The 26,674-nt window shown below is 45.6% G+C and overlaps 1 protein-coding gene across 23 annotated transcripts in view; it reads left to right on the forward strand.

Moving 5' to 3' along the window:
• The window catches only part of ABLIM1 (actin binding LIM protein 1), a 329,063-nt gene that overhangs the window by 215,042 nt on the left and 87,347 nt on the right, over positions 1-26,674 (forward strand). For 21 of the 23 annotated variants that reach the window (XM_027528374.1, XM_027528369.1, XM_027528376.1 and 18 more), the window contains 2 exons: positions 6,796-6,922; positions 8,863-8,956. In XM_027528374.1, the coding sequence (XP_027384175.1) occupies positions 6,796-6,922; positions 8,863-8,956 (221 nt within the window). Of the gene's footprint in view, positions 1-6,795; positions 6,923-8,862; positions 8,957-24,461; positions 25,103-26,674 lie in introns of those variants that run through there. The other 2 variants (XM_027528378.1, XM_027528379.1) reach the window with 2 other exon arrangements.

Below are 26,674 nucleotides of genomic sequence, written 5' to 3' on the forward strand. Positions count from 1 at the left end.
CACAATCAGCATGTAGAATGGTCAGAACACTCGTGGGACAGAACAATGGTCTTATTTTTTTGTTGTTGGTACTTTTATTATCCTTTATCAGAGCTCCCTTTCTCACCCTTAATAATATCTTAGGCAGTTCCATAGCTTTCTGCTCACTTTCAGCTCTTAAAAGTCCAGTACAGTCAAAGCCTTTATTCTCACATCCATATCAGATCTGTACCCTTTTCCCAGTTCAGATCAGATCCAAATAGGAGACCTGCAATAAAGAGGGGGTACAGCCTCTTCTACCCCTTTTTATTACCTCCTTCCTATTCTGCTTGTGGTTCCCTGAGGGTCCAGGCAGAGGGGAGGGAAATAACAGGTACAGGGGACAAGATGTTATACTCGCATTGTCATACTTGACTTTCAGCTAACACTGGCTGGAGACATTTAAAAAAAAAAAATAGGGCCCATTTTGAATTCCTTGACAGAAGTGTGCAGTTTCTGGCTAAGCTGTTTCAACAAACCCCCTCCATCCTCCCCAGCCTCAGGTCCTACTCCTCACGCATGCTAAATCACTTCAGTCGTGTCCGACTCTTTTCGACCTTATGGACTGCAGCCTGCCAGGCTCCTCTGTCCATGGGATTCTCCAGGCAAGAACGCTGGAGTGGGTTGCCATGCCTTTTTCCAGGGGCTCTTCCCCAGTCGGGGATCAAACTCATGTGCTGGAGTGGGTTGCCATGCCCTTCTCAGGGGCTCTTCCCCAGTCGGGGATCAAACCCACGTCTCTTATGTCTCCTGCACCGTCAGGCAGGTTCTTTACCACTAGCACCACCTGGGAAGCCCCTGATCCTCATAGCCTCTTTCTAATGAAATCTCCCATGCTCAGCAGGTAGCTTTCTCAGGTGGGTTCATTCACGATGCTTGGATGTGGGCACCAGCCATAGGACACACAGGCATCCTCAGTGAGCCAAACAGTGGCCATGCACACCTCTCTGCCTTCTGTCTCTCCTTCGCCTGCCTTCAGAAAGGCGTCCAGCCAGCTTCCTAATTTCCAAACCTTCCAGACTCCCACAGGCTGCAGACTCTGTTCATGAACATCACCAAGCTCCAGGACAGTCCAGTCAGTCTGTCCCAAGACTCTAACATCAAGCTTCTCATGGACCCACAGCAGCACCAGGGCCTGAGCACCCCTATTTAGTGAACATCTAGGTGGGGAGCAGGGAGCCAGTCCCCACTTCTCCCAGGGTCCTTTTAATTCCTCTCACAATATAGGGGAGCGAACACCCAGGCCTGCTGTGTAGACAGCTCCCAGCCCACTCTCCTCTCTGCCTTTTTGAATTTTGTTTTTTTTTAAGGATGCTAGAAATGTTAATAAGATAATTTCAGATGTAGGGAGGCAGTAGGGTTGAGTCATCAGGTAGATTCTACGATCCTTTGCTAAGTCCAGCCAGGGTATTGCTAGCAACCTGCTCTAGGAGATGGAATATTTATCATCATTGTTTTCAGCTCTAAAACAATAGCCAAAATTTTCAAGACTCTGGGGAAAGCCCCATTCCATATTGTAGAAGCTTTAGTCCCAGACGGGTAACCACTGTGAGTGGCAGCTTCCACCTCCACTGATGGTTCTGGGCTTGACAGAAGCCTGGGAATGTGGGGATGATCAGGAATTCAGGTCCCATGATTTTCCCTTTTCTGTAGCTTCATTCCTCAGCCTTCTGTTCCTAGAGCCATCTTCACAGAGTAAGACATCTTTTTAGCTCTTACCCTTCCCAAACGGGAAACTCTAGGAAGGCTGAAATTGTTCTCAAAAAGAACATAGGTATCTAGGCTGACGGGACTTTAAAGGCAGCCCAACTGATGACACCTTTCTTAGCTTGGGAACACAGGTCACCTTCCAGAGAGCCATTTGCCACCTTTTTCATCTTAAATACTCTTGAAGCCCAGGTGTCCATGGCCTTATGCCAAGCAAAGAGAGATATATTAAAGGAGACAGACAGGATCCCTATTCTCAAGGATATTTATTGGCTTTGAACAGAATGGTATAAATATGAAGCCAGGTGTGTACTTGGATGTTAGTTTAACTTGGACGTAAGTAGCCAAATCCCTATTTTTCTCTTGGCTTCTGGTGCCAAGAATGAAATGCTTCAGGCGGAGTGTTTAAGGTTATTACATTGTTCAGTCGCTCAGTTTTGTCCAGCTCTTTGCAACCCCATGGACTGCAGCATGCCAGGCTTCCCTGTCCATCACCAACTCTCAGAGCTTGCTCAAACTCATGTCCATTGAGTCGATGATGCCATCCAACCATCTCATCCTCTGTCATCCCCTTCTTATTATAGCTTTCTTCTGTTTTCGCATTTGGCCATTGTTTATCCCCAGGGGAGGACCAGTGAGTTGCTGGAGGGTTTGATTTCCTTGACGCTGCCTCATATTCACCTACTTCTGACTTTGGCAATAATTCCAGTGCCAATCAACCGACTTTCTATATTTATCAGCAGCTGCTCCAGTGACGTGCAAACAATTTTCTCAACAGCTGAAAAACATGAAGATAGAGAGGAGGACATTTTGTTCTTTATAAAAGAGCTTGGTTGGAACGAGCATAGGAAGCGTGAACCATCAGCACAAATCTTTTTATCTCTGTATCTTTTCTATTTTCCCCAGCGTGATGTCAGGTTTAAGGAGAGAATACAGTTTTGTCCAGAGAGGAATGAATGTGTAACCTCTGTGGAGTACACTAGAATATTTTGAATCAGCTGGGCCAGTGTTCTGGGCCAGAAGGCCGTGTTTGTTGATTTCCTTAATTTATGTCTTGTGGTTTGGGATGAAGGAGGCTCATCCCCAACCTCTCCTTCCAGCCCAGTTTCACCAGATGGCTGGCTCTTAGGCATTCACATTTGGTAAATGCTTCTCTGTGAAACATGATCAAGATCAACTGTAGATGGGATTTGCCTAGGGGTCCAGTGGTTAAGAATCTGCCTTGCAATGCAGGGGACTCAGGTTCGATCCCTGGTCAGGGAAATAAGATCCCACATGCCTTGGAGCAACTTGCCTGTGAACCACAGCTACTGAGATCCCACATGCTACAACTAAGACTCGACACAGCCAAATAAATAAATATTTTTTTAAAATATCAGCTGTAGAATATGTGCCCTCCCCAGGGCACTGCGGGGCATGGAGGATATGAGAGATTCAGGACATCCTGTGAGGTCAGAGGCTTCCAAACTGCAAGGCACTTTGACTCCATTGTTGTTCAGTCTCTACGTCATGTCTGACCCTTCAACCCCATGGAATGCAGCATGCCAGGCTTCCCTATCCTTCACTATCGCCCAGAGTTTGCTCTAACTCATGTCCTCTAGTCGGGATGCCATCCAACCATCTCATCCTCTGTCACTCCCTTCTTCTCCTGCCCTCAGTCTTTCCCAGCATCAGGGTCTTTTCCAATGAGTCAATGCTTCGCATCAGGTAGCCATAGTATTGGAGCTTCAGTTTCAGCATCAGCCCTTCTAATGAATATTCAGGGTTGATTTCCTTTAGGATTGACTGGTTTGATCTTCTTGCTGACCAAAGGACTCTCGAGAGTCTTCTCCAGCGCCATAGTTCAAAAGCATCAGTTCTTCAGTGCTCAGCCTTCTTTATGGGCCGTATGGGGATCAAACCTGTGACCTTGGTGTTAGTAGCACCACGCTCTAACTAAGCTAACTGGCCAGGATTTTGTCTCCTTTACTGTGAAGAATAATAAATTGTGGAGAATAACTCCTGAAGAATATGTCTATGAAGCCCTCACAATATGCCTGGTTTACCAAAGCCATTGGTACAGAATAATCAGAGAGGTCATTTCTGTGCTAAGATTGTGTCTCTGCTGCTGTTAGAGGTCTTGGGTATCTGGGCATTAATGTGCTTAGAAAAAGTGCAAGACAGAGTGAAGAAACCTGGTTTCTAGTCCTAGCTCAGACCCTATCAAGGAAAGGAGAGCTGTGTGGAACAACCAGCAGGTCCCAAGTGTTCTAAGTCACATGAAACACTTTGCAATACAGAGTGTTTCTTCTTCCTCCAGCAACCTGAGAAGTGGGTCCGCATTTCAGAGATGAAGAAAGGAGAATTCAGAGAGAGTAACTTTTCCTAGTTAGTGCCCAAGTCTTCCTAATTCTAAAGCCTGCCTGTCGCTGTCTCCCCAACTTTGATCTCCCTGGACCCCAGTGTTGCGAAAGGAAGATATGAACAGCCCCACCTACCTCCCTGAGTTCCTCTCCTGTAGAAATGAAAAACCATCTCTAAAGTTTATTTTCTACTTGAAAAAAATTCAACCAACCGGCATCTTGCATATTATTTTAAATCTTTACTGCCACCTAGTGGGCATAATCTAATCAGAAGAATGAAAAAAATTTTCAGTTCACTTAAATTAAAACCTACCAATTCATCTTATATTCATCTTGTGCTCTTGTCCTTTAGAAATTGCATTCGAGCAAATATCGTGGTCTTCCATTTTTATCTTTATATTAAACTACCATATGTGTGATTCCCTCTGAAAGGATTTTGGTGAGATGCTGGACATCATGTAAATCCCAGCTTAAAAACAAAAAATTCATGCTTTGTGACCATATAATATACACTAGCTTATAATGGGCTATACTTGTAGAAATTCTAATCTTCAATATTCATAACTTGTATAGTATACTTTTAACTTTTTAAATATTTATTTGCTCAATTCTTTTTACATTCTCATGATTTAGAAAAATGAGCTTATATTGTACATACTGTTTTACAGCTTATTTTTTTACCCAATCTATTCTGGACATCTTTCCATGTCTGCACACAAATCTACCTTATTCTTTTTAACAGTGTATAGTATCCCATTAATGACTATACTATAATTAATTTAACCACTTTCTCATTAATGTCCACATATGTTGGTTTCAGTTTTATTGTTTTTTCAGGGGACAAACACACATACATTCACATGCACATCCTTTTCAAAATTTATTTGCAGAGTGAAATTTTAGCCATGAGATTGCTGGATCTAAAGGTTGTGTAAATACTGAGTGACCCAAGGTCACCAGAAACACATCTGCAGTCAAAAAATAAAAGTCAGGTGTACTTAAACCTCAGCAAGGAAGAAAACCAGAATAATTGTGAGTCACTGCTGGATGACATTTGAAGGAATTTTTATGGGACTTGAGCTTGTGCCGGGTACTATAGGAAAGTTTTTCTAGAAGAGAGAGAATTCAAGTTGGCCTAGAAATGTCCTTAGTACAGGAGCAGCAGCCACAGATGTGGTCAGAAGAGGGGGGTGTTGAATCACTTTGTGTACTGAGAGGCCTTATCTGCACATTTCTTTATTCTCTGAATGATTTTTGTGATCAATTGGGGATATCAGGGGCAAGCTGCCAGCAATGCTTTCTTTCCCTTTCTCAGGCACATTGATTTTAAATGTCTCTAGACATTTAAATTGCTCTCCAGAAAGGTTGCCCAATTTACATGCAAGCCTTAGAGATAATGCATGCTCAGTGGATTGGTTCAAGAACACCACAGTAAGGCAAATACAGCAGTTAAATGAGCCACACAAATTTTTTGCTTTCCCAGTGCATATGAAAGTTATCTTTACTCTATGTTGTAGTCTGCTGAGTGTGCGATAGCATTATGTCTAAAACAGCAATGTACGCACCTGAATTAGAAAATATTGCTGAAAAAAATGCTACCATCTGAGCCTTCAGTGAGTCATAGTAGTAACATCAAATATGACTGATCACAGATTACCGTAACAGATATAATAATAATGAAAAAGTTTGAAAAATTGGGAGAATTAGAAGTGAGCAAAGGTTTTTGAAAAGATGGTGCCAATAAACTTGATGTAGCATTGCCACAAATCTTGAATTTGTTACACAAAAAAGTATTATCTTCGAAGCACAATAAAACGGTGTATGCCTATACATTCTTCTGGGTTCTTTTAAATACTCAGCTGCCCTAATAATGATGTTTCTAATAATCAGAATAACAGCAACTATAATAATAGCAAACTTTCATAGAGACCTGAGTCCTTTATTCCATTGAATCCTCATCAGAGAACTTGAGACAAGCACTAATAACATCCTGGCTTTCATATGAGGACCCCAAGGCTAGAAAAGGGGGGGAGCTAGCCTGGGTCACGTGGTTAGCCAACAGCGAGCTGGGGTTCAGAACCAGGGTGTCCTATTCCAGGGCCTACACTCTTTACTGTGAAGAAATACTTTCTTCTTTATCTTCTTCACAGGATCCTGCCACGGAGAATTTAAAGCTGAGAAATTAAGAGCCATTGAATTGATGATCACAAATTTTAGAAAGTCTGGTTTAGGGTGATAAGGAAGTAGAGTCCTGTTTACAAAAATGAGACTTATGGGCATTGTTCCAGAAGTCGCATATATAGTATTAGGGAGGCAGCCGGCATGGGAGGGGGAGGGGGAGTTGGTACTTCGCTACTCACAGGTGCCCTCAATTAATAAAGGCTGATGAGCGCCTTCTTAAAATCACAGCCAGGACGCTATAATTAAATATTCTCTGGGCCAGCTGGAGCTCAGACGCTATTTAAATCACCCCCAAGGAAATAAACAGAAGGACATCCAGGCCCTTGGATCTGCTGAGGCTCATGATGTTCCCGCGCTAAGGGAGGATGGGGGGTCTGCGAGTCTCCTGGGGAAGATTTTGTGCAGGGCAGGAACGCGGAATGAAATGGCGCTTAAGTAAATAGTTATTGAGTGTGTAGTGGGTGCATGCTGGGGCCCACCTGCTTGGATTAGCAAAACTATGGATTTAACAAACGTGGAGTAAGGACCGGCGGCTGCTCTTTTCCAGATTGCGCTGGCTGCGGACGAGACATCAAGAATGGACAGGCCCTGCTGGCGCTGGAAAAGCAGTGGCACTTGGGTTGCTTTAAGTGCAAGTCCTGCGGGAAAGTCCTCACCGGCGAGTACATCAGCAAGTAAGCCTGGGGCGCAGGCGCGGATGGATCCTTCAGCAGGGGTGGGGCATCGTGGGCTGCCCTGCGCTCTAGGAATACACCCCAGCCCAGCCCATCAGACGTGATGAAAGACCTTCACATTCCACAATCCATATGAACTTTTTGCTATGAAACTTTGGAAAGGAATTTTATTCTTCTGTTGTTGCCCACTATAAATTTAATTAAATGTTCATCGTTGCCTAATGTAACAATTAACGAAGCTGACATAATGGTAGGCTATATGTTGCAACCAGTTAAGCATTTAGTAATTTTACTTTTGCTAATCCCCCCTCCCCCATTTGAAACTACTGATAGTAAACCTTTATCCTCCATTCAGGTCTCAGCCATGACTGCTGGCCCTCCCCTGCCCCCACCCCACCCTAAAAAAACTCAGTGTCCAGGCACAGAGCCCATTAGGACCACTCTGGAGTAGGTTCCTTAGAGTCAGAGGCTGGTGTAGAGAAGAGCTAGAGCAGGTGACGTTTTGGGGGTTTTGTTTAATGTGACCTTGAAAAGCTAGTTACAGTGGTTACGTTTTAAATTGAGGAAAGAATGAGCATGGGGTGGGGGGAGGGCCTAGAGGCAGTAAGGGAAAATTTTCCCCTCTGCTAAGTTGCTTCAGTCGTGTCCAACTCTGTGAGACCCCATAGACGGCAGCCCACCAGGCTCCGCCGTCCCTGGGATTCTCCAGGCAAGAACACTGGAGTGGGTTGCCATTTCCTTCTCCAATGCATGAAAGTGAAAAGTGAAAGTGAAGTCACTCAGTCATGTCCGACTCTTAGCGACCCCATGGACTGCAGCCTACCAGGCTCCTCCGTCCATGGGATTTTCCAGGCAAGAGTACTGGAGTGGGGTGCCATTGCCTTCTCCAAAATTTTTTTTCCCTATCCACTTTTTAAAATGTTCTCCAACCAGCATCTATTTAAAAAAATTTTTTTTAATGAATTTAATGTATGAATATACACAATGAAACAAAATAAGTAGCTTGGGCCCCACCCCCTAGAAATCTAATTCTGCAGATCTGGGGTAAAGCAAACCCTGGTATTCAGGAGGCAGAAACTACACAGGTGATTCTGAGGTACAGCCAAAGAGAACTGCTCCGCCTTTAACACCGATGCCTGTGCAGAGCTAGGTAACTGGGCTGTCTGGAGACGTTTTAACTCTCCCATGCGATGGCACACCTAGAACATGATCTTTTAACTGTGTCATGAGGTAAATGAGGGGCTTCCCAGGTGGTGCTAGTGGTAAAGAACCCGCCTGCCAATGCAGGAGACGTAAGAGATGCAGGTTTGATCCTTGGGTGGGGATGATCCCCTGGAGGAGGGGGGCATGGCAACCCACTCCAGTGTTCTTGCCTGGAGAATGCCATGGACAGAGGAGCCTGGTGGGCTACAGTCCATAGGGTCGCAAAGAGTCGGACACGACTGAAGCGACTTAGCACACATGCGAGAGGTAAATGAAGACAGTTGCAGGAGGATGGTTGAGAGGCCCTGGGCCCCCAGGCTCCCTCAGGGCCAAGGAGAAGGCGTCGCCACGCTCTTAGGAGGCTCTGGTGTGTGAATCAAGGAGGTGTGGGGGAGGAGACAAGGAAGAGGAGTGTGGGACTACAGCTGAAGCCCGTCAGGCCTGGTGCTGCAAGAGAGGGACGCCATGGTTTTTGCTAGTGAGGTCTGAGGCAGTCAAGGAATGAGCAGCGACAGCCATTTGGCTGTTACTCCCATGTGGCTTGGAGGACCTCAGCACTCTCTCTGGAGTGTTTGCTCCTGTGGGTTTTGACTCTGCCCCACCAGGTCTCCTCCAGGCATGTGAATGGTAGTTGAGCGAGAAATAACTTCTTCTTCCCTTCTGTGCAACTGGTCGGAGAGAGATGGGGTCTGGGCATCTGTCCTGCCCTCAGAAGCTGAGCTGTGTTTGTCCTGCAGGGATGGTGCTCCATATTGTGAAAAGGACTACCAGGGGCTCTTCGGGGTAAAATGTGAAGCCTGCCACCAGTTCATCACAGGGAAAGTCCTGGAGGTAAGTGACACACGGGCTCCCATCAGAACCACCATCATGGTCCTCAAGGCTCTCGGAAACACACAAGGGTCTCTTTTTCCATCTTTTTCTCACGTGCAGAGGAAAGAAAGTAGTTGCAGGTGACAGATCACTTAGAGAATGTCTGTGTGACACTGTCTGCTCAGGCAGTGTCTACTTCATGCTGGAAACTGGAAGGATAGAGAATATGAGGGAAAAAAAAGAATGGAAAAGAGTCTATGAGGAATTATGTAGGAGGAACGGCTTTATTAAACTGTTCTTTTTATTTAGAAGTTAGAAAAGAGGAAATGAAGACTGTGTTCGAGCCACATGTGTCTGTGTGTACAAATGTGTGTATAAGTAAGTGAGTAAGTGTTAATTGCTCAGTCATACCCTACTCTTTGAGACCCCCATGGCCTGCAGCCCACCAGGCTCCTCTGTCCATGCGATTTTCCAGGCAAGGATACTGGAGTGGGTTGCCATTTCCTTCTCCAGGGGATCTTCCCAACCCAGGGATCGAACCCCAGTTTCCTGCACTGCAGGCAGATTCTTTACCAACTAGGCTACAATATGTGCCTGCATATTTGTGTGTGCACATGTGTGGGTGCTCATGTGTGTACAAATGGGAGCATACAGACTCAGGGAACAGAAGCTCTGAATGGAAGTTAAGAGAAAAAAGTCGTTAGAGGTGAGGGCGTAGGCTTCCTCACCCTTAGAAAACCACATCCTGTGTGACCCAGAACGTCCTGTGGCCCAGGCTGACAGAAGGCTGTCAAGTTCTGGTGTGACTGACTGCCTCGCACCGGGAAGCTTGGTTCCTGCTTTCTCAGCAGTCGCCCCGCCACCTTCTGCCTCTGGGCGGAACTGAGCTCCTGAGTTGGCGCCATCAGTAGACTTGGGGCCAGAGGTCAGAGAGTCACTGCCCGCCTGCCTACAGGCCTGTGAGATATTAACCCACTCTCATGGAAAAAGTAAGGGCTTCCCAGGTGGCTCAGTGGTAAAGAATCTGCCTGCTAGTACAGGAGATACAAGACCCCTGGGTTTGAGCCCTGGGTCAGGAAGATCCCCTGCAGGAGGAAATGGCAACCCACTCCAGTATTCTTGCCTAGAGAATTCCATGGACAGAGGAGCCTGGAGGGCTACAGTCCACAGGGTCACAAAGAGTTGGACGCCACCGAGCACACACACACAGCAGAAGTAAGCATTGCCTCACACCCACCCCAAGTCTCAGGGTGAGGCTGTGTGCTGAGCAGACGTGAGTCAGGATGCCCAATGGGGCCCTGGGAACGTGACCGGGCAACTCGTCACATTGCGTCTATAGACACCAGTCACTATATCCACATCACCACATTCAAATTTCCCAGCAGGGTGTGGTCCAGGGACCCAGGACATGAATCTGAGTGGCACCCGAGGTGTCCCTGGGCATCTTCTGTGGGTGTAGTCTTCCTAGTCCCACAGCAAGCCCCATGATGCCTTCCTGCCCATGAAATGCAGGACAGGGGGCAGTGCTGGCTCTGTGCTGGACCTAGTCCAGCTAATTAGATTTGGGATGCAGGTTGTCAGTGCAGTTCTTGACCCAGAGGAACAGTGTTTCGGGAAGAGGAAACCGCAATGGCAGAGGCTCAGCAGCAAGGACAAGTACAGCATACCCAAGAAACCAAGTCATTTGGGCAGGGGTATGGGTGAGAGAGAGGATGCTGGAGGAAGGGAGGGCCCCGAGTGTGAGGACCTCAGAAATCACTGTCAGGAGTTTGGCTTTACCTTGAGGATGGTGGGAAGTATTGAAGTGATTGTAGCTGGAGCGTCATGTGATAGGATCAGACTGCTGTGTGAAGAATGGAAGGGAGTCCTCATATGAGTGTGCCCCCCTGTTCACAGCAGCTTGGCTCACACCAGACAGAAGGGAAAACAACCCACGCCTGTCCCTCAGCCTTAGGAAGGAATTCTGACACATGCCACAGCATGTGTGTACCTTGAAAACATTATGCCAAGTAGTAGAAGCAGTCACAGAAGACCACATACTATATGATTCTATTTGCATGAAATATCCAGAATAGGTACATCCATAGAGAAAGCAGTTACCTGAACTTGAGGGCAGGGAGAGAGTGGGGAGTAACTGCTTATTGGTTCCCACTTAGGGTGATGAATCTGCTTGGGAAATAGAGGAAGTGGTTGCACAACCTTGTGAATATCCTAGATGTCATGGAGTTGTTCCCTTTAACATGGTGTATGTGATGTTATGTGAATTTCACCTCAAATGAAACACATTAATGGATGGAAATGGAGTGGGGAGCAGACAAGGAGGGCACGTAGAGGAGAGCTTTGGACAGCAAACAGTGGTGCCGCTGGCTGGAGTGACACCTGAGAAGTGGACCCCCACCACCCACACACAGTTGCGGTAAGGGGGATTTTTCACGGCCCTTCCAATAAGGCTTTTATTGCGAGTCCAAGGATACTTCAAGGCTGGGTTTGGGGCCCAAGGTCATGCACATGCTTAAGAAAGCTATTGGAGAAGTGGGTGTGATGCATCCAGAGTTGTCGCTTCAAGTCCAGCCCTCTCATCCCAAGACACAAGTGCAGTGGTCCTTGTCTGTCCTCTGAATGTGTCCCTCGTCCCTCCACAGAGCAAGGAGCCCTGAGAGACTCAACAGCATTTCCTTTGAGCTTCCCAAGTTTGATCTGCTACATGGGGCTGAAATAAACCTGTTGAGGTGGGAGCAGTTAGGAAATTTCATTTTAAAACAGCAGGAAGATGGGGTTTAGACTTATGGAGTGATCCATGCATGAAAATACCAAATCACTATGCCGTACTCCTGAAACTAATATAATATTGTATGTTGATTCTAATTCAGTAACAAATAAATAAAACACCAGAACCATTTCCCAGATGTTTGGCTATAGCTAAAGGGACAGGAAGACTGAATGCCGCCCCCAGCTTGGAGGCCCCACATTTGTAGACAGCGTGTATGGAGGCAGCTCTCTCCTCAGGCCATATGTGGGACTGTGTCCCCCCAAAAAAGAGTTGGGGAGACAAAAGGACTGAGGGGGGCGGGTGTTGATTACCTTCAGATTTAGTTCAACTGCTATGGGAAGGAATCTCTAAAAGAAAACTGGATCCAAGAACATGCCGTGTTGAAGACACATCTGCTCGCTCTGCTTTTTCCCTGGAGGCCAAGTACTTAGATGCTTGTAGGGGCTGTGAGGGCCCCTTACCACGTTGGCTTCAGGCCTCCGTGAGGGCCAATGGTGGGGGTGAAACCTTGCATCCTTTCCACACAGACCCACAGAGGTGGGGCTTCTGGGAGCAGTTTGCAGCAGGGTTCTGGGCAGAGTCAAGACCCACCCACTGGGCGTGCTGTCCCTCTCAGATGGGTGTGTGATCTGGAAAATCATCCTGTGCTGTGAGCACGCCGACATGTGACAGCTCGTGAGTCAGCCTGGCCCAGCTCCCAGCAGAAAACCCTGAGCTCCTCCCTCCACCTTTATTCTCTGATCTACTGTAGGTGCAGCAGGATGGGTCTGATTTGTTGTAAATACTATAATCCTTGTTTTGGTTTGGGTATTCCCCATTTTTAAAATTACAGTGAAATCCACATAATATACCTGGAGTAGGAAATGGCAACCCACTCCAGTATTCTCACCTGCAGAATCCCATGGAGAGGAGCTTGGTGGACTGCAGTCCATGGAGTCACAGGGAGTTGGACACAACTGAGCATATGCCACATGACATAAAATGTAACGTCTTAGCCATGCTTCAGAGTACAGTTCCGTGTATTACATAGATTTATGATGTTGTGAAACCATCGCCAGCATCCAGCTCTGTAGCCCTTTATGTCTTATAAAACTGAAATCTGTGCTTATTAAACTGTAACTCCCCATCCCCCTCTCCCCACAGCACTTGGCAGTGACCATTCCACTTTGTCTCTATGCATTTGACTGCTCTGGGCATCTCATATAAATGGAGTCATACAGTATTTGTGGGGTCTTGTTTGTTCGTTTGTTTTTGTGATGGCCCTTTTTCACTTGGGCTTCCCTGGTGGCTCAGCTGGTAAAGAATCCACCTGCAAATGTGGGATACTTGGGTTCAATCCCTGGGTTGGGAAGATCTCCTGGAGAAGAGAACAGCTACCCACTCCAGTATTCTGGCCTGGAGAATTCCATGGACTGTATAGTCCATGGGGATCGCAAAGAGTCAGACACGACTGAGCGACTTTCACTTTTTACTCTCACTTTTTCACTTAGTGTAATGTCCGCAAGTTTCGTCCATGTGGTAGTGTGTGACAGTTTTTTCTTTCTTTTTCAGGCTGAATAATATTCCATTGTATGGACATACCACATTTTGCCTTTCCAGTCTGTGATGTTTGGTTTTGTTGTTGCTGTTGTTTCTGATTGATTTTACCCGTAGAGATTGTGAATGTATTGTGAGTTCCCCGTGTCTTCTGTAACAGTGGTGGCTTAGAACCACAGAAACTTTCTCTCACAGTTCTGGGGCCAGAAGTCCACAACTGAAGTGTTGGCAGGGCTCCTTTACAAGGCTCTAGGGGAGGATCTTTCTTTGCCTCTTCCAGACTCTGGTGGCTGTGGCTACATAACCCTGACCTCTGCCTTGGTCTGCACAGAGCCTTCCCCTCTGTGCCCTGTCTTCCGTCTGTGTCAAACCTCTTTCTCTTAGAAGGTCCCTTATCATTGGATTTAAGGTTCATCAGCATCCCAGGTGGCACTGGTGATAAAGAACCCATCTGCTGATGCAGGAGACGTAAGAGATGCGGGTTTGATCCCTGGGTCGGGAGGATCCCCTGGAGGAGGGCATGGCAACCCACTCCAGTATTCTTGCCTGGAAGTTCCGTGGGCAGAGGAGCCTGGCGGGCTACAGTCCATAGGGTCACAAAGAGTCAGACACGACTGAAGAGACTTCACACACATAGGCTCTTCCAAGATGATTCCTTCATCCCAGGATCCTTAGTTTAATTACATCTGCAAAGCCCCTTTTTTCAGACATGCCAAGGTTCCAGAGATTTTATGTGGATATATCTTTGGTGGTAGGGAGGGGGGCACCATTTCAGTCAACATGGAAACTTACACAAGTCTCATCCCAGTGAGGGCTGAAGCTCTGATGTGGTTTTAATGGAACCCTCACCGAGCATCAGAGATGTCCTGAGACCGCTTCTCTGGACGTGTTTCGTCCGGGATACCACCAGACACCTGAAGGAGCTTTAAGAAGGAGAAAGGTCCTGGAACAGTGATCAAGGAGCTCCAGGCTCAGCTATGTCAGTAACTCCTGAGGAATTTGGGACAGGTCATTTAGCCTCTTTGAGACTATCTGCATATATAGGTAAAAGGACTTCCGGACATAGAAGTGTGGAAGGTAAAGGAAGAGGACCTGTCCCATGGCTGCCCCCTTCCCTCTCCTGTTCTAAAATTCTGTCTCCCTCTGTTATTGTTTTTTTCTTTTTGGGGATGTCATTGTTTCACAATGTTATGTCAGTTTCTGCTGTACAACGTGAATCAGCTGTATGTTTACATGTATCTGCTCCCTCCTGAGCCTCCCTCCCACCTCCTGCTTGCACCCCTGTAGGTCATCACGGAGCACCGAGCACTATAGCTCCCTGTGCTGCACGGCAGCTGCCCACTACCTGTCTGTCCTACACGTGGTCGTGTATATATGACAGTGCTACTCTCCCAATGCATCACACCGTCTCCTTCCCCCACTGTGTCCACAAGTCCATTATCTGTCTGTGTCTCTGTTTCTGCCCTGCAGATAGGTTCATCAGTCCCATTTTTCTAGATTCCATATATGTGCGTTAATATATTTGTTTTTCTCTTTCTGACTTATTTCACGCTGTATGACAGACTCGAGGTCTATCCACATCTCTACAAACCACCCTATTTGATTCCGTTGTAATGGCTGAGTAATATTCCATTGTGTATATGTAAGACATCTCCTTTACCCATTCCTCTGTTGATGGATACTTAGGTTACTTCCCTGTCCTGGCTATTGTAAATAGTGCTTCTATGAACACTGGGGTACATGTGTCTTTTTGAATTATGGTCTTCTCATGTGCCCAGTAGTGGGATTGCTGGGATAAACCCTTCCCAGGATGTGGGCTTGAGGGGATGGGGAGGAGAGCCTTCATGGGTTTTAATGAAAAGGGCTTCAGTGATAGGAAATCAGGGATCTACTTTTGGTTCTGGAATTCACAGCTGTGTGACCTTGGGCAAATCAATTTCTTTGAACCTTGATTTTTTCTTTAATATACAAATGTTAAACTATACATGTAAATCCAAGACTTGGGCCACTTGACCTCTAAATTTCCTTTGGTTCTAAGGATCTGAATTCTATAATTCTCCTTGTCTTAGATCTAAGGGGTCAGAGCCAGCAGTTCTTTTTTTCTGGAGAGATTTTTCTAGAACACTCAGCATATAGCATACACTCAAACTGTAGTTTTCTCATTAGCTTGCTTTCAGTTCTGTTTTTGAGGGTCATCTTGCTATAAGTGGCACATCTTTTAGAGCTTATGCTAATTAACCTATAAATTCAGGCGTGTTCTGAAAATGCTTACAACCTGCCTCCTAACTAAGAAGTCCAAAAGCAGATTTGCGTGAGATACAGCCAACAGCCTGCTCTCTCCATCTCCATCTCTAAACTCTTCTCAGAGCAATCTTCCTCCTCCTGGTCCTACTTCCCTTCCCTACACCCACCCTGCTCGCTTCTGCTCTAGCAGCCCAGAGGTAACAGGACTCGGCGTGAGCCTTCAGACTTAGGTCACAGATGTCAGTAGACATTAGGGGCATCCCTTTGGTGTGAATTTCCTTCCATCTTTTTGTTGGATGGTCCTAGGAGATCTCTGACTCCGACAAACTTCATTTCCTGGGTTCAGGTTGTTACCTGCCAACTTTCCCAAGAAAGAAAGCAGCAACAAAATCATTGCAAAATGAATGCAATACAGAAAAAAAAGAAAAAAGCAAATGTCAAACTGGACACAGAAGTCTGGAGGGTAAAGGAAAAGAGCCTGTCCACCCCACCCCCGTCCAGGGCTGTTCCATCTGCAGACCGAGGGTGGTCTTGAGTTCCCTTTGTCTGTCCTTTTGCACAACTCCCTCCCCCAGGGAGCTCAGTGTTTACCAAGCTCTCTCACATTCCTTCAAGACCAGTGCTCTCTGGATTGGCTGGCTCTGCAGACAGGGCCACCCTGAGCAGGCACCTGGCCATCTGCACCGGAGCCTCCTGTGCTCAGACCCCAGAGACAAAAGGAAAGTGGCGTGTCTGCATTCTTCCCAGGAGAGGAGGGCAGGGCTCCGAGTCTCTCCCTGGCTTTCTTCCTCAGGTCACCACACCCAGGAAATCAATCCTCCTGTCTTTCCAGAAGGGCTGGTGGCCCACATTGTGCTGGGGTGGGATGTCTACTATGCCGCTTGCGCTCTCCTGGGAAGAATGTGTGACAGGCTCTGTTACAATTCGAGTGTCTCACGATGTAAGAGCCCCTGACACGTGGCCCGTGGCCAGTCCCTAGTGCCTTTCCATCCCTACCCACGGGCGGCACTGTCTTTATCTGTTAACTTGGAAGTGATGGACCAAAGGACAGGACTCAGGCTGGCTTTAGACCCTTCCTGCTGGATCCCCTGCAGTGTAGTAAGTGTACTCACCACGTGATTCAGCAAATCCTTTCCCTTGATTCTCTGAAGGATTAAAAATGGTGGCTTTGTTTTATCTTGTTTTGTTTTTACTTTGTTTACTTTTCAACTAAAACTCCTTTTTCATAAAGCCCGAGGACAAATGTTTATGATGTTCCTGTAAAACTAATACACATTACAAACTGGAGGTCCCATCCGCTTCCTTCATTTTCCTGTATTTTAAGCATGTTCTGAAATGAGTAGGTCTTGGTCTGGGCTCGCCTGTTATCTAATGAGAGGAAACAAGCTGTTCCAGGGCACTTGCATGGCAGACGGTCTTTTTGTCACCATTGAACACATAATTTGCAGAGACAGACTGAACTGTGAAGTCCCTCCTTTCTTGTTCTGTGTGTGTCCTTAAATGCAAGCAAGGCTAATAAACCACGTTCAGGCAGAAAACTAATTGCATTCTTCTCATTCCTACTGTGGCCCCAGGAATTTGTACCTCCTTCCCCTTAATTGTGGACCCAAATATTTTTCTGGATCACGGAAGGGAAAAGAATCAAGTAATATTAGAAGTTTTGAGTCAGATGGTCTCTGCCCTGGTGAAGAGTGAACCACCACAATAGCAGGCTTTTGCATAATAAAAATAGTTAACATCTACAAGTGATCTCATAAATATTTGATCCTCACAATAGGCCTGTAAAGTGATGAAAGCAGTTACTACTGACCTCCATCTACAGATGAGGCTGCTACGCTAGAAACCTGGAGGCTGACTGGTAACTGAACTGTGATTAGAAGTCTCAGTTCTCAGAAGATAGAAACACATATGAACATACATGCACACCCACATACACACACGTACACACACACTGATTCATGATCCATGTGGCAGTAATCATTGCAGAGAACAAGTAACTAAATTGCCTCCTGAAATAACTTACAGAAGGACCAATTCCTGGTGAGATGAGGAAAGTCTATCTGAACAGTGGCCTTGCTATATCTATTTTCAGGGCAGTAAACATCTGCTGCTTCTTTGGTTTCCTTTATTCCTGTGTCAAATGTTGCCGAAGTTCAGGGACCCTGTGCACAGAGTCTGTGGCGTTTCTACATTGTCGTGCCTCATTCTGTCTTGCCCTCTTTACTCAGCTGGAGGCTCCACAAGGGCACCTGACTTGGGCCATGGAGACAATTGTAGGTGGATGGTGCTGTCTTAGACGAGGGAACACACTTTGTGTACAGAGCTCTGGTTGAGGATGCCCCAGAGCTCCATGGAGAGTCAAGAAGAGCTTTGAGGCCATTCCAATATAGACATACACTGGTCACTTTTCCTAATTTAAAATAGAAGTTAACAATAAACTGCAGAAATGGCTTTATCTTAAATATGAGTTCAGCAAGATATGCTATAGTCATACAAAGAAATATTATTTAGCAATAAAAAAGAACAAGGTCCTGATTACCTGCTACAGAATGGACGAACCTTGAAAATATCCTAAGTAAAAGAAGCTAGTCACAAAAGATCACCAATTAGATGATTCCTAGAATGGGCAAATCTGTAGAGACCGCAAGTCTGCTGGCTGTTGCCCGGGTCTGGCGGGAGAAGGAAATGACTGTCAATGGGTATGGAGTTTTGTTTGGAGGTGATGAAATGTTCTTAGATAGTAGTGATGGTTGCACAAGTCTGTGAATCAATCAGTACTAAAAACTACTGAATTGTACACTTTTTTCCAAAAAGGTGAATTTTATGGCATGTGGATATCTCAGTGTAGGTAGGTAGGTAAGTAGACAGATATACATACACATACATCTATCCATCTGTGCAGAGATATACAAGGTGATAGAGAGTTGGAATCCAGTATTTCTCAGTTTCCATATCTGTAAGATGAGGCTGCTAACTGCTACCTCATAGAGCTGCAGGATTTGAAAATAAAGGCATGAAAATCTTTAGCATAATTAGTAGCCAGGTTAGTCCCTTCTCCTTTCTCTCTCTCCTTTCTTCCAGTCTTTGATAGTTTCACTTATTAGAAAGTGGGTAAAGCCCAAGAATGGGCTTCCCTGGTGGCTCAGACAGTAAAGAATCTGCCTGCAATGCAGGAGACCCAGGTTCAGTTCCAGGGTCAGGAAGATCCCCTGGAGAAGGGAATGGCTACCCACTCCAGTATTCTTGCCTGGAGAATCCCATGGACAGAGGAGCCTGGCTGGCTACAGTCCGTAGGGTTGCAAAGAGTCAGACACGACTGAAGTGACTTAGCACATACGCATACAAGGGACAAGAATAGAGATTCAAGTCAATAAATGTCTTCGTGCCAGAGTGTCTGTGAGCTTCTTTCCTTTGTGGGCTTTAAACTTTCATTCCCTTGCATGCTCATAGGTTGTCATTGCACAGAACTGTGCCCTTGATCATAGTGTGTGACCTGATTAACATATAATCTCCCCAGCGTGGGAAAGGAAACTCAAGTTTAAGTTCGAAGTATGGTTTTTGATGCATTGGTCACAATATCTTATTTGCAGATAATAACCTGGTGCTAATATTTGATTCCCTGCATCATTAATAGATTAAGAATCAGCCCAGTAGAGCACAAGAAGCATGCTGACATGACAAATGGTTGGAGGAAAATTTCTCTGATTCACCCAAAGTTATCCACTTTGTCCTACATTAATGATAAGAGGAAATATGTTGCCAGGGTAACAGAAGACTCTTCACAGGCAGTAAAGGTTTGATATTTATTTTAAAAAGTCACCCCATTTCTGCCAGCACAAACGGAAGGGCTTTCTTCTCCGGAAATGACATTTTGAAAAGAGTTTGTGTTTTGAGTTAAAAAGATGTTTTGCTTTTCAGTGTTATTCCACTTCAGAGAGTTTAGCTTCTTGCTGGTGAAGTGTGGGGGTGGGGTGACAGCTGAACCGAGTCGGGGAACGTGACTCTTCCTGAGAAATCAGCAAGAAGTATTGAGCATGTGCTGGTGGCCCTGCCTTAGGGGCCGCAGAAGATGTGAGATTCAGGATTCATTCTCAGATAGATAAGGCATACATTTCTAAAAGTAATAGGGCGTCTGAGTCCAAAATTAGGAATCAGGGTCCAGGGCACCCCTAGGGCCCATGAGTACCCAAAGCTATTGCAGCGTCTTTAGTGTGAGGGCAATTCTTAGTGGTGGTATTGAACTTTAGAAATAGCTAGGACCCTAGTGGGAACCTGCTGTATAGCACAGGGAACTCAGCTGGGTGCTCTGTGATGACCTAGATGGGTGGGCTTGGGGAGCAGGAGAAGGAGGTCTAAGAAGGAGGGGATAGATGTATACATGTAGCTGATTCACTTCATTGTACAGCAGAAACTAATAACACTGTAAAGCAATTATACTCTAATTAAAAAAAAAAAAAAATCTAGAACCCAACAGCAGAGAGCCAGCCTGCCTAGACAGGTGGCCAGCAAGTTCAGTGTTGGGATGGGTCTCTGGGCTGGCCACTGTTCTGAGCACAGATGTGATGACGCCTCATAATTGTTCATTCTCCTCTCCAGGACCCAGCACATCCTGAGCCACAGAAAGCTTATGTGTCTGTGTTCTCATGGACTCAGGGCACCCATCCTTCCCCTTCCTGCTGGTCCCCACCTGTTCCCATCCCTGGCTCTGTTCATATCTCCTTCACCATGATAAACGTAAAAAGGAAGACTATACTCCTTCTTCTAAGGGATCGATTCCAGGGTGCTTCACCTGCCCTGCACAGGGACCTTCAGTGAATTCCAAGGTAATTGTCATGACCTTTTCTTGGCGGAGCAGAAAGAGAGTTCAGTCTTTGACAACATATCTCAGTACACAAGATAACTAGGGGCCCACAGTTGTGTGAGGGCCTAGTAAGAGGCACACATCATAAAAGACCTGGAGTTTAAAAGAGATTCTTGTCAATTGTTAGAAGTCAGCTTTGGATCTTGAGGAATGAGTAGGTACAGGCAGGTGAGAGTGAGCAGTTTATCTCCATTTGCTCCTGTGACTGATGTCTTGGGTCACTTTTTTCTACCTTGTTTGTTTCTTTTATTTCATGTTACCATTTGGTTTAATTGCATCCTTATTGTGTGCCGTTTTCCACTTCAAATCATTTTTGTATTCAGTCAGGGTGTAAGCTTGAAAAATTAAAATACTAAATCTTTTCCATCTGTGACTAGCGTTATTAATTTAATTATGAAGTACATTGACTTTTGTGGGTTCACCTGAATCCATTTCTCCATCTGAAATCATCCCTATTAGAAAATGCCTGTAACTGTTCTGGCTGATGGTAGATGGGATTTCTATGCCCAGATCAAGCCCCTCTCCTGAAATCCAGGTTTTATCTCTAGGGGGTGTGGGGTGGGGGTGGGGAGGATTGTGACAACCCTTCAGGTCTCAAGAAATGATCTCTAGCTTCTGGATTCATGAAAACTCAGACAAAAGGTGGTATATTGCGTTACCTTGGCTCTACCGTGTCCTTATATTTTGTCCACTTAGTCTCTTGTAGCAAATGTACAGCTGGAGGTGGGGGATGGTTAGATATTGAAACATGGAACCATTGGAGTTTCCCTGGTGGCCCAGTGCCTAAGACTCTGCGCTCCAGGTGCAGGGGGTCTGGGTTCATCTCTGGTCAGGGAACTAGATCCCACATGCTGCACCTAAGTATCCTGCGTCCTGGCAACTAAGACCCTGAGCAGCTATAGAGAAAGAGAAAGAGGAAGGGAGAGGGAGAAAGAAACGTGGTACCATCTTCAGGTCACTAGGACAACTTCCGTTCTCTCTAGGTGAGGATGTGAGACAGTCCACGGGGTCCAGGAGATGGAGAGTGCTCCAGGGGAGATGGGCACCTTGAGTCCCCTTGGCCCAGGCAGTGACGCGGCCCTTCTGCCTGTCCTACTAGGAACAGGCTTCCTCCTCTCTCGTTTTCCACCTGAACGTGCTTTCTTCCTGGACCTCACGGCTTCCTGTCTTGTGAGGGATGCTGTGCCAACTCCAGCAGATGGACCTGCTTGGAGTGTGCCAGGAGGGGTGACAGTGAGAGCTGGTGCCTCTCCAGCCTGGCGGAAATGAACTGGTTCACTAATCCCTTTCCCAAAAGGACACTTTGGACTGGCCTTGCAAATGAAAACGGCTTATAAACCACCTAAAAATTTTCATGGCCCTGCAGGTAAACGCAAAGCTGGAGGCATCTTGGAAACATAGGATGAGGAATTCTGGAGCTTGAAGTGGCTGTAGGTAAGGTGAGAGAGGGAGTGTGCTTAGTAGAAAGAACTGCCACTGCCACACACACCAGGATTTGATTACAGGACCTACATTTAGAGCTGAGCAATGGGTAGCCAGTTGCTTAAACTCTCTGAGCCTCAGCATGCTCATATTGTAAAATATGGATAATCTTTACCTCTTAAAGACTTAAATCAGATTATAAACGAGTCACCTGTGTCTAACATACAGTACTTCAAGAATTTTTTCTTGTTTTCTTCCTTTATAAAGAAACACGTTTTTGTAAAAGCCTAGAACATTAAATTGGCTTCCCTGTGGCTCAGATGGTAGAGAATCTGCCTGCAATGCAGGTGACCTGGGTTCGAACCCTGGATCAGGAAAATCCTCTGGAGAAGGAAATGGCAACCCACTCCAATATTCTTGCCTGGAGAATCCCATGGTCAGAGGAGCCTGGTGGGCTACAGTCCATGGGGTCACAAAGAGCCGGACACAACTGAGCGACTCACACACACGGTACGTTAAATTAGCTCATAACTTCCTGTCTGAATGGATTCAGGCTCACCCCCATCATTTACTCTCTGGTGGAGTTAAGTCTGGGATTATTTAAGATGCACAAGTTGATACTCACACTGATGCTTTCTTTTGAAATTTTCTTAGATCGCCTAACTATTGACATCTACAGGCCCGTAAATTCAACCTGCCACTGTTTTAGCAAGTATTTTGTATTCCTGTTTAATACTGGAGTGGGTTGCCATTTCCTACTTCCTTTAAAGCATCAACTGAGCGACTTCACTTTTCACTTTCATGCATTGGAGAAGGAAATGGCAACCCACTCCAGTGTTCTTGCCTGGAGAATCCCAGGGACGGGGGAGCCTGGTGGGCTGCCGTCTGTGGGGTCACACAGAGTCAGACATGACTGAAGCAACTTAGCCGTAGCAGCAGCAACAACTACGAAATAAAGATTTGTTGATGAATGTTTGTTTTTCCCGTTATTGATTTTTGTCGTGGCCTTCACATACTCTTTGGGCATAAATTCCTCACCATCTTACTAATTACCAGTTTCTTTTCCCTCAAGTGGGAAATAAATGCCCACGGTCTTTCTCCTGTCAGAGTTGGTTATTATATCCACCTGAGTGTGGTCTGTAGACTCCTGGGGTTTTTGTCTTTTCTGTGTAACTGCTCTGTATAATGCCCAGCACATCTGCCTAGATGGGGCCCTACACAGTATCTGGGATGACGAGGAAGAGGCATCTTAGCCTCTGCAATTGTAAGTGCTCCAATATCAGCTCCTTTATATAAACTGAGTCCCTTTGGAACATATGTTAACCAACTGCCGCTTTGATTAGCAACACATGTGTTTACATCCCTTACAGTTCACCCTGGTGAAGTGATTCAACCATCTTTAGTAAATTCACAGAGTTGTGCAACCATCATCACAGTCCAGTCTTAGAACATTTCATCCAGCAGACCCCTCTGCTCACCTTTCAGTTCTTTACTCTTCACTTTCTTTCCCATAATCACATCCATGTGAATGTAGATTAGTCAGGTTGACAGGAAAGGCACCTCATTATTGCTCATTAAGGGCTACCCAGTCAGGCAGACTTCTTGAAACTTTTGAGTCCATCTGCTGGTGATTTGGGATCCTTTTCAATTGGAAATTTGCTTGGTAAATTTGCAGATGAACCATCCTCTTTCTCTCCATCCTGGAAGATGTAGAGATGGCTAAAGAAATAAAGTCTAAAAGAGGAGCTGATACTCCAAATGTGGGAGAGTAGACGAGGATGAGGTCTGGGGGGCAGTGACCCCAGTTCTTAGGTTTTATTATTTCTAGTCCTGTGCCTGGGGGGCTGGCTGGGTTTCCCTTTTTCCTTTGTAAGGAAGGACTCCTTCCCTCCTCTGACAAACAGTGGGACTGCCTACTAATATCCCAAACAAGCGGTGATGTTCTGGAATCACCTGGATATCTTGTTTAAAGTATGGATCACCAGACCTCACCCAGTGATTCTAGGGGTCCAAGCTGGGGCTGGAAATCTGCATGTTAGCATGCTCTGGTGATTCTGGTAGGGCCAGGGGGCTACAGATCAAACTTACAGAAACTGGCCTGACAAGAGTGTGGAGAAAGCACTTTCCTGAAGGCTTCTTGGAAGGAAAATGCACTAGAAATTTAGCTAATCCCCCGTAGTTATTATAATGTGTAACCCAGTAGCTTCCTCTTCATTTTAGAAGCACTGTTTTATTGCTGAAATCTTTACATTTCTTCAGCAGTGTTTGGGATTGTTTCCAAACCAATTTAGATTCCACGCAAAAGTCTTTTTATTAGCTGATCTTTACGAGCAAATAATCTCTATGAAAAATTCCCCTAAATCACTTAAGTCTTGTTAAAAATGACAAGAGTCGTAACAGAGTCTTGCCTTACTCCTAAGGAAAGGCTTCAGAAAAGGGGCTGGGCTAGCCTGGTAGAAGGCTTCGGGCTCCATCTGTTCCTTTACAAATATGCAGAGCTGGGTTCACCTGGGATTTCTATAGGTTTATTGGACAGTGAGGTAAGGTGTGTAAAGTACCAGGAATGTAGGTACTAGTAATTTTTGCTGCAATGGGGAACACAAAATGAAATGTACCAACAATATGAATCACAGAAACTTGATAAGCGAAGTTAGGGGCGGGGATCACATTTCTCTGAAAAAAAAAAAAATAAACATTCTGAAATTCTGAATAACAAGTGGAAACCAAAATCAAGTTGCACTGTATTTTATTACAGTTGTGTAAAGGGTGCCATACAGTGTGTCTCGGATGCTGTGACTTAGGAGAAGAGGCTCTTTGATGGTTGTGTATCTTTCCATCCTCTCAAATCTAATAAAGAAACTTAAAAATCACAAGACTCTAGTTTCAGTGCAAGCCTCTGCCCCGGGAACAATCACTGTCAGATCAGTGGTGCAGACAAGTGTGGGTGAATGTGCAGAAATGGTACTTTCCCCACCTGCAGTTAAAAAAAAAAAAAAGAAAACCTACCCCCCTCCTTTTTCAGGCACATGGACTGGTCCGTTAGTGGTGGCTGTGTGTGTTTAACTAGTAAGTGCAGCGGGAGAGGGAGGGTGGGAACTGCCTGGCCTAGTCTGTTCTTTTTTACGGTGTGTGTCTCCGGAGACGCACAGGTTTCGTGTCTCGCTTTAGAGGGGAGCTCGCTCCTGTCCCCGAGGCGGGCAGGGAGCCCCGGTCTCGCGGGCCGAGGTCTGGCGTTTACAAGCCTCTTGGCAGTGTTGTGGGTTTGAAGCCCAGAGGAATTCCCTGCTCAGAACAACCAGGAACCGAAGTAGAAGAAAAGGAGCCCGGGCTTAAGGTAAAGCGACATTGCTGGAGGTGTCCTTGGCTTTGCAGGGCAGACATGAAATGCCCGGCTTCCTGGGCGACATCGGAGACCCCCAGGGTCCTCCAGATGGGATGGGCAGGATGCTGGCCCTAGAGACCACTTGCATTGATCTGAAGGACATTTTGCTTTAACTTTTTGCTTGTGATGCAAAATAAACTACGGAGCTTAAAAAAAAAAAATCAATCTAGTAATAAAGAGCAGGAAAAGGCGGGTTATTTGAATGAGAGGAATAGTTTACTGACCATTTAAACAATGTTTGTGTTTTTTCAGGCTGCTGCCCCCAAGGTAAGAAAGGAGAGTGTGCTTTCCAGAGTGTTTTGTTTGATTGTCTGTAGTTGTAGAGCTCCATGAAATTTATATTTGAAATGAAAGAATTTAAGAATCCTAGAGGATCTGGTGGTCACAGGAGTCAGAGGAATTGAGTCAATTTATCTGTTACTATAGATGTGTATTTTTTTTTTCTTTAAGAAATTTCCCATGAATGAAACAAGGAAGTAAAACATTTGGGTATTATTCACATTTTGTTACAGGTTGAAAGAGCCTGGTTGTGGTCTCTCTTTACCATCTTTGGGCAGGAAATGTTAGAAATCTAGAGATTCTTGCCTTATTCTAATGCAAACAGTTTTTCTGAAAACCTAGTTATTAATCAAACCATGCTCCAAAGTTTATTTTTGAGGAAAAAAAAAAAAGCTGTTTTAAAGTGCGCAAGAAGGAAGGAGACAATAAAAATCTTCTTAACCGTGAAAGAAATAGATTTATGATTTGGGAAAGGTTAAAAAAAAAAAAAAGTGAGTCTAGCCAAAAAGTCAGCAGGAGTGGGGTTGCCATGGCAGCCTCGTCTATCCCTTAACTGGTATTGGGGATTTAAGAGAAAATTGAGCCTGTTTTCTCTGAGACAGTCTCAGGAGGTATGTTAAGAGGATGTGAAGTTATTTAGATTATCCAAACAGGTTCTGACAAGTAAGTGAAAATAACTAATTAAAATACTGTTGCTATTCTACAATGGATCAAAAGGCTTGTTGAGTCATGATGGACTTACAGAAGAGGTGAATTTGCCACGGCTCATTGGTATAAATTACTTCTGAGAAGGCTGTTTAAGACTAAGTATGAGGCCTGGCCCCAGCCTCTTTGAAACAAGATGTGAATGCCTGTTTCTACCTGCTGTTTTCAGGTGGGTTCCTACAGCGTTTTCCTGTGTCACTGAGTTTAACCCTTGTATCAGTGGCTTATCCAACTGGTTCAGAGAATATCATATCATGACAGCAGAGGTCTGCAAGATTTCCCCTCCAAATAAATAGTAGTTAATGTAAAAGGATTGTTGTTATTGTTCAGTTGCTAAGTCGTGTCCGACTCTTTGTGACCCCATGGGCTGTAGCCCGCCAGGCTCCCCTGGCGATGGGATTCTCCAGGCAAGAATACTGGAGTGAGTTGCCATTTCCTCCTCCAGGGGATATTCCCGACCCAGGAATCGAACCCATGTATCCTGCATTGGCAGGCGGGTTCTTTACCACTGAGCCACCAGGGAAGCCTAATTTATGGAAA

This window comes from Bos indicus x Bos taurus, chromosome 26, assembly GCF_003369695.1.
Source record: "Bos indicus x Bos taurus breed Angus x Brahman F1 hybrid chromosome 26, Bos_hybrid_MaternalHap_v2.0, whole genome shotgun sequence".
Classification (NCBI taxonomy): domain Eukaryota; kingdom Metazoa; phylum Chordata; class Mammalia; order Artiodactyla; family Bovidae; genus Bos; species Bos indicus x Bos taurus.